Here is an 8,363-nt window from a genome sequence, read left to right on the forward strand (position 1 = left end):
ACTCGCGCATCATTCTATCAGACACTGCGGCCCTGACACTTGGAATTCCCTTCCCACCGAAATTAAAAACATGACCTCTATGTATTCATTTAAGAAGGCTGTAAAACTTAATCTCCTTAAGCAGTATTCCCCAGGATAATATTCTGATTTCTTTACTGTATCATAATCAAATGTATGAATATGTATGTGAAACAAGATGCATTTATGTGTGCATACATATATCGATTTATTTATTTATCCATATATAACATATCATGAATATGGGTATGTATGTGTACGTATAGGATAGGTACACCATGTATATCATATGAGCATGTATAATATTATGTTATACTATGTGCCTTACCATTACTGCATACATGAAATAAGCGCGATATATTGCATTTCATGTCAGATAACCTTATGTATAGAATACTTTGTATTCACACATTATTATTTTCATAGTGCATATTCGATCATTACTCCGGCAAAGGCAACTGAACGTGTTAATTCTGATATCATTATTGTATTATATTTCTTACCATTACTATCATTGTAAAGCAGTTGGAGTGGTACACATACACTCTGTCATTTTCCCTTTTCTCCTCTTTCCCTTCCCCCCACCCTTCCCTCTCTCTCTCTTTCTCTATCCCCTATTCTATTCAGAGTAGCTTATAGTATCCATACCGTCAAGCCTCGGCTTATATTGGAGACCCTTCTGTTTAAGTTCCCTAAGCTGTTTGTTTTTTTCTTGTATAATTGTACTAAGAATTATGTGTCGATATACTGTTTGTCATAAATGACGTGTACATAATCATATCTGACGTAACGGAATTAAGCAGAAATAAATCAAATCAAATCACATCAAATCACATCAATTTTCGTATATGGCTAGATATGTTGAGGTTGGCTGCACTTTGTCCATGTTTACATATCGATCGTCTTTTACGACTTCACCATCATATGCTTCAAGAACAAGATATCCATTTTCATCCACGTCAGGATCTTGTCTTCTCTTGCTTGAATATATTGAAACAGAATATTGAGAATCTTTCAGGCCTGTCGCAAGATGATGGTCATTGTATTTATCATTTCTCCCAATAGTACAGTACTTGTCACGGTGACCATGTTCTGGTTCTCTGATGGGTGCAGAATGGTCCGGAGTTGAAAGAATATCGTCGTAAATTGAGCCTTGAATGTTTCCACATCTGACAGCGTTACCTGCCGCTGTGGTGTGGATGGAAAGAGATTGGACACTATTTTCGTCACAAACATTTGCTGTCATAACGCTCCATGGAGGTCTGCTATTAGTAGCACCGAGTAGACTTACGTTGGAAATCAGGTAACCGTTTTCATCAACGTCTCTTTCAGTTTCTGAGGTGTCCATAGATTGCAGAAACTTGCCATTTGCTTTCTTTTTCTTCACAGTTCCTGACATGTCCATGTAATGCTCTATCTTGGTATTGGCTGTTGTGTCTTGACACTGCACAATGCCTTCACCAGCTGGGTATGAGAGGTCATGGAGAGGCCTAAAAATAAATTTCACCGGACTCGGGTTACCTAGATCGTTCATCATTCCCTCTTGGAGAGAGTGATCCTGTTAGGAAGATGATAAGTAAAGATGACACGAGGATGCATCAGTTTACTGGCATTAATCTATTTTAGAAATATACATGAGTTGAAAAATGTTTCCATAGTATAATTATTGTTGACATTTCAATCACCTTCCTGTAGTATTAGATATAGCGTCACTTGACTACCATCTTTGTAACGTCGAATCTTCAATACGAAAGAGAAAGTATTTCTATCACAGTTAAAACATAAGAAATATTCTATTGTTGATGTGAACGAAAAGAAATTATGGGCAACAAAAAAAAAAATTCTTAACTCATTATATCATTATTTTTATTATTCTTTGAATTTCATAGAAAATATGAATTTGTAAACGATAACGAGTTTTGATAATCATTTCTTGTTTCTTTTTTTCTTATAAAGTGCAGCATAGTCAGCAGCTCCGGAAGCTGAAAATAGCTCCGCTAGTTGCTCCACTAAATAAAACGATAGGTTACTCGTACTTGCAATGTAAATAAAATTCCTGTCGTATCAAAACGTTGTACTTGAGGTCTGTATCTGGTATATCTCCCCGTGAACTTTACGTAGAGAGCGGGTAAACTTTTTGATCAATATGATATTTTTTTTTTCAATTGCTGTTGAGGTATCCTCGCATCGATTAATCTGACGTCTTCGCAGTTTGTGATATTGCCCTGTTTTGGCTTTTGACAATTTGCTATAGGAAATCAAACTCTTAACGTGACAGCACATGTAAGGCAGCTTTGTGTTTTAACGGATAAATATGCAGAAATATAGAGGAATATTGACATTTCTTAAGTTTTCGCCAAATTTTGCTGTAGTTACCCTTTTCTACTTTACTGCACAGGGAGAACACTTCATTTTAATCTTGATTCAAGAGATATTCGCCTTTTTACCGTTTTAAAAAGCCAAATTTATTCCACAATATAATCATGGAAGCAGGAATTAAAATATTTTCACGAGTGTGATTCGAAAGTGACTAAACTGTAGATCTGAAATAAATAATCTATTTTGATTACCTCTTCAGGATTCTGGTAGATGTGATAAACGCCTTCCTGGTGAGCTGTGGCGTCTCCACTTTGGATTCTCGGATGATCCGGCAAACGGCGATGCGCTATACAGGCGTCGGTATTGATTGGGTGCAACGTGTGATTAGCCGATCTATTTGAGTCTTCTGGGCCTCCACGCTTTCTAGTGAGTAAAAGGGAGATAAAATGCAAAAGAAATAGCCGTTCTACTCAGATTTTGTCAAATGTAAACGTCGTATATCGAAACACTGATAAAAATTCAAAGAGCTTGATATATAATTTGTGGGATTTTTTTACAGATATTATATCTTCAGCAGAATCCTCATAAAATATTGCGAACTTACAAAGTATATGAAATGATTTCTATTCATTTTAGACCTGAAATGTCTGCTTTTCTATTTTGCAATACATCGTAGTAGACATCTTATCTTACTGTTGTTTTTGCATATTCATAGATCATATTCATCTGTTATATTATATTGTAACAATCGAACTACATAACACATTGTATTTTGTACAAGCATGTTTGAATTCATACTATAGTATATACATACTATATATATAATCATATCTATAGATATAAACATATAGATATTAAAATTTCTGCACACACTAACCTTTTCCAGTAAAGATTACACCAAGTTACGAAGAGAGTGACAAGCATTATGACAACAACACAGCTAGGGGTTCCGATGGACAGTGCAAGGACTTTCGTCTCCAGGCCCCCAGAAACCGAAGCATAAGGCATCAAATCGGTCCCTTTTCATCAAATGAATAGCAATTACGTTGTAAATTGTGGAGAGTTAAATGAATTCATGAATTTGATAATCGTTTGTTTGTTTTTGTCGGTAAACTTTTTTATGACATAACACTTCATGTCCGCAAAATTGATTGTAGAATGGCATGGTACATTACTGAGAATTTCTAGTATAATAGTGAAAATATTCCAATAAGACATTAAAGTTTCAACTTGTTTTTAACATGCGTAACTTTAGTTCGTTAAACCCGTATCAGAGAAAAGATAAAGCCAGAGGCCGATAATCATGACAATCGATGGGATTTTGAGGGAATAAGTAATAAGGAGTCAAAAGGGACCTTAAATTTTTTTAATCAATTGCTACCCTCTACAAATGCATTTGTCATAGCGATACTGCTGACTTACATTTTTAAGATAAAATACTGTATCGGAAAGGAGAACCACTGAGGAGCAAACACCTTTCTGGGAAGCGATAATACCACATGCTTTATCCTTGTTTGCCGGCAGTGACAAGATGGGCATGGAACAAATACGCAGACTCCGAAATTCTGACATCAATATGTTAAATAGTCCAAGTCATGTCGAATAAAACAAAGAAATTGTCAATGTAATCGATCAAAATATTATAATTGCACATATTTACCCCTCTCCCTGAGTGATCCATGTCAATGTCGGCGTATGTTTTGAAGAAGTTATCTGGTAAATCTATGAGTATATGTATATATATATATATATATATAGTATATGTATATATATATATATATATATATATATATATATAGTTGAAATTGAATACACATATCATGGATAGAGAGAGAGGAAAAGAAAGAGACAGAGACAGAGAAAAAAAGAGCGCGCCATTGTTTGTGACACATGTACATGGCCTTTCATTTACATTCTGTTGATGTTCATCGGTTTTCCTATTTACCAATGACTGACCATAGTTAAACCTCTGCATAAAGCAGATATATTTCAATGCTTATTTTATCCACTGCATCAAACAGCATTTTTAGGCAACTTTACCTAATATATATATATAACCCAGTAAAAACAAAGTAAATAACATCTGACATTAGATGCTATCATCTAAAATTTATGACATTTACCACCAATATGCTAATGCAAATAATCACGACTCTCTTTACCCTGTCCATCATCTAAAGTGCTCATGGGCATTCGAAGATGAATTTGGATCTGATTGTTATTGAAGGGCGAAGTTTTGTTGTTGTTTTTTATTATGATCTGCAGGATTTTTGGTCAAAACTCTATAAGCGCATCTCCACCTTTACCGTCGCGTACCTGGGCAAACTTAGAGTGAAAACATAGTTCTTGTAAGGGTTTGAGAACCCGTCTTGCACTATTTCATATTTGCTTGCGATATATAGAAAGAGTCTACCAAGAAACTTACCTGGATGACGCGATTTGCCGGGATGATGATTTGTTTCGGAGTACACTGTATTTTGAGATCAAAAATAAAAGTAGGTATACCGACTTTTATTCCAGAAGGATCCAGGTTAACTCGGTCTCAGGGACAATTCAGCCCTATTTCAGATAATACGCAGTTCGTGATCGCCATATTCTATATATAGGAGCAGTGGCGTATCTAGGGAAACGGGGCAAGCGCGAAAATTGCGCCCCTATAATTTCTGAAAAAACTGTTCAACCCAAACCCCATCCCGGTAGGGACTTTAAACAAAGTCCACATGATATGCTTTTCAAGCACTTAAAAGAGGTCTTTTGATTGTGATTGAAATGTTATGAATTTTGATAAATCTTGGCGAGCGAGCGTAGCGAAAATTTTTGTATTTCAGCTTACAAAACATGGAATTCTTGTCATTTTTTGCTTATCAAATCTTACAATTCTAATCAAGATACAGTGACGGCCTTATAGATAACGATTTATAGCAACAAAGTGAGGACTTGAAAAAATACTCTAATTTAGTACGAGCGAGTGAGCCAAAATTTGTATATTTCCGCGCCATCATTACGTTTTGTTCTTATCTTGTTAGATTTTTTGTGCCCCCCCCCCCCCCGTATGTTCGAAACCGTTGGCGCCTTCTTTTAATCCAATTGGCGATCGCTTCAAAACGAAAGAAATTGCAGCCGCTGCTCCGTGAAACATTTTGCCTTCTAAATACAAAATGACATGTGTGAACACAATAGACATTGTCATTTTGTCCGCGTCATCATCACGTTTTTTTCTTACCTTCTTTTTTTAATAGATTTTGGCGAGCGAACGAAACGAGCGAGCCGAATTTTTTTTTTGTATGTCAGCTTACAGAACATGGAATTCTTGTGTGAACACAATAAACATTGTCACTTTGTCCGCGTCATCGTTTTGTTTTTATCTTGTTTGATTTGGTTTTCTGCCCCCCGGGCGAGTTTTTTTTTTTCTTCTTCTTCTTCTTCTTTTCTTTTTCTTTTTTTTTTCTTCTTCTTCGGTTTTTTTTTTCGTTTTTTGCGCTCCCAAGGAGTGGCGCCCGGGGCACGTGCCCTCCTTGCTCCCCCCTAGATACGCCACAGCATAGGAGCACGTTCATTTTGTAGGCGCTCCTGAGAAGTTCGTTGATGCGCGCGTTGTATCAACTCGGCTCAGAACTGCACTGGCCATAAAGTAAAGCGCTCCCATAGGACAACACTGTACAATCCAGAGAGAGACAACTCGGCCCCGCCATCAAAGTGAGGCCGAGTTGTAGCCTGACCCCGATTGGGTAAGTTCTGAGATGCGAAATTTTTTGCTTAAATTTTCGCATTTTCGTCGTTACCCACCGAATATCTCGTTATTACCTAGGCATACGTGTAGATTTTGGAGCAAAATTTGACAATTTTGCGGGCGAACCAGAATTATGTTTTGCCTTTAAGAACTTAGGGAATCCCCTAAATGATCTACCCTTCTCAAAGGGGGCATGCAATGAAAATATGAAATGATTTTAGTACATATTACACGTTAAACCACAGGACCGTAATATCTCCAGCAGTGTACTACATATTGGCTGTCGACTGGACAATCAACACTTCGAGACTGACCAAAAGATTTTCTCCGCTTGTCTAAGACAGGAAAGCCATTAGTAAATGATTGAGAGAGAGAGAGAGAGAGAGAGAGAGAGGGAGAGAGAGAGGGGGAGAGGAAAACAGTGTGTTATACAAAGGCGAATGGGGGGAAACTAGTTTAAAAAAATGAAAAGCTGATTCCCTTTTACAGTACACGATGCTCAAATGCCAAATATCTCGTGCAATGACGTGAATCTCGTTTATTCATCAAAAGTAGAGGACAGGGGAATATGGGGGGTAAGTAACCTTTAATCACCAGTACCACCCACCCCTCCCCCCACCCATGTCTGCTAGACTCTAGTCTGACTTCCAGACCCTCTGTTCGTACTACATTTTGTATTTCGCCATTCAGGATATTGACGCCCTCAACGTCGAAAACTGGTATAGTTTAAGGTGGTTTTGTGCTGCAGAGGCGCCTATTCTTCAGTAAAAGGCGGCGACTTCGCCGTCGTGGAGTCCAGTTCGCAAAGGGTCTGGAAACTAGACTAGCTATTCTCCATTTGCAACACAAATCAAAAACAAAATACACTTTTGTCATCATGCTTATGCAAACCTTTTCTGACATATTACGTGTCTACCCTCATCCTGCTTATCGGATGTCGACTGAACACTTTGTGTAAGGCTGATTGCGACAGCACACTACATTTTTGGTTAACAATCATTCTTGTTTGTTAATCAAATACCTCTAACAAGCGATACTCACCTGTAGTGCCGTCTGTAGCTTGCGTAGTTGTTTTGTTTCCGACATCTTGAAACTCATTACCTTGAGTAAAAGTAATACGTAAACAATGGAACGCGATCGTGTAATAAAGACTCGTAAAAAAATTAGCAATGTTCGGAAAACAAAGTTCTCTATACCGTATCACAAAGGTCAAGCTCTCTTTTTTTTTAAACGAAAAGGTTGTTCGGCAGGGATTCTGAAAGTCCATTAAAACTGGACAATGCACATTCATATCAGTTAAGATATTTTCACGAATTGATATAATCTCAATGAATGAGAATACAAGCATATTAAAGTATGATAATGTAGTCAAGTGTTTCTTCTGCAGTCTGAAATTATGCGCAGGATCTTCCAAGCATGTTTGCTTTGATTTGATGTTATTGTTCTACATTTCAAACACAAATATTATGATACCATCGATAAAACATTGGACAAGACATGACGTCGTAATTGAAAGAAAAGACAATTTTACAAACATTACATTTAGGGTACCTACAGGTGTGTGGAAACTAATAGAGGTCACCAATTAATATATATATATATATATATATATATATATATATATATTTTTTTTTTTTTTTTTTTTTTTTTTTTTTAACCCAGGTAAAGGACGCGGATTGAAATATTGTTCCACAAATATTGAGTAACCTTCAATTTTCTTTTCTTTGAGAAAAAGATGTCTTGGGTTAGAATTCGTTTGAGTACATGTAGTCAATTTTTATCATCCCTAATACACTGAATAATCGGTGCTTATTTACGCCGATAAAGGGCAAGTAAATATTATATGGAATTCAGGCCACCCAAGAATTTTCATCGCAAAGGATTATTGCCACATCTACTTCAGGTGAGCTGATGAACACAACACAACACAACACAACACAACTCAACACTATTACTCAATGTAATACCAATAGTTTACTTTTCAATTTTCTTTGTACCGGCAGTGGTTATCACGCATATTAACTTCGAAAAAGATGTAAGAGCAAATAACGACATCATCGTTTCATTTTTTTTTTTTTGTGCATTTAGAACATTTGCACCTGTATAGTCCCATTGCTTTATGCATATAAAACAATGGGACTATATATTGTGTGTGTGTGTGTTTAAGAAAACAAAGGTGATGAATCAGAAAAAATGTTTGCTGCCGTTTTCAAACGAATTCTAACCCAAGACATTCTGATTGCGAGGCAGACGTTATATCCACCAGACCACCGAGCATTCGCCCGATATCCAGTGA

At 36.7% G+C, this 8,363-nt stretch overlaps 1 protein-coding gene across 1 annotated transcript; it reads right to left on the reverse strand.

Moving 5' to 3' along the window:
- Nucleotides 1-665: 665 nt before the first annotated feature.
- LOC139738036 (uncharacterized) lies at nucleotides 666-4,788 on the reverse strand. The gene is made up of 4 exons (XM_071648701.1): nucleotides 4,763-4,788; nucleotides 3,215-3,356; nucleotides 2,589-2,760; nucleotides 666-1,576 (listed from the first exon to the last, which is right to left on the reverse strand). The coding sequence occupies exons 2-4, from the start codon at nucleotides 3,343-3,345 to the stop codon at nucleotides 854-856; spliced, it is 1,026 nt and encodes a 341-aa protein (XP_071504802.1). The 5' UTR covers nucleotides 3,346-3,356; nucleotides 4,763-4,788; the 3' UTR covers nucleotides 666-853.
- Between the last annotated feature and the right edge of the window lie 3,575 nt (nucleotides 4,789-8,363).

Source organism: Diadema antillarum, unplaced genomic scaffold (genome assembly GCF_040938485.1).
Source record: "Diadema antillarum isolate AM-2024a unplaced genomic scaffold, OU_Dant_1.0 seq00000719_RagTag, whole genome shotgun sequence".
In the NCBI taxonomy this organism is placed as follows: Eukaryota; Metazoa; Echinodermata; class Echinoidea; order Diadematoida; family Diadematidae; genus Diadema; species Diadema antillarum.

Excerpts from the sequence above, each read along its gene's own strand:
- LOC139738036 (XM_071648701.1), bottom strand. The coding sequence starts at position 3,345 with ATGCCTTATGCTTCGGTTTCTGGGGGCCTGGAGACGAAAGTCCTTGCA. Across the intron at positions 2,761-3,214 it reads TGTAATCTTTACTGGAAAAG|AAAGCGTGGAGGCCCAGAAG; the intron begins GTTAGTGTGTGC and ends TTTACTCACTAG. Across the intron at positions 1,577-2,588 it reads TCTACCAGAATCCTGAAGAG|GATCACTCTCTCCAAGAGGG; the intron begins GTAATCAAAATA and ends TCTTCCTAACAG.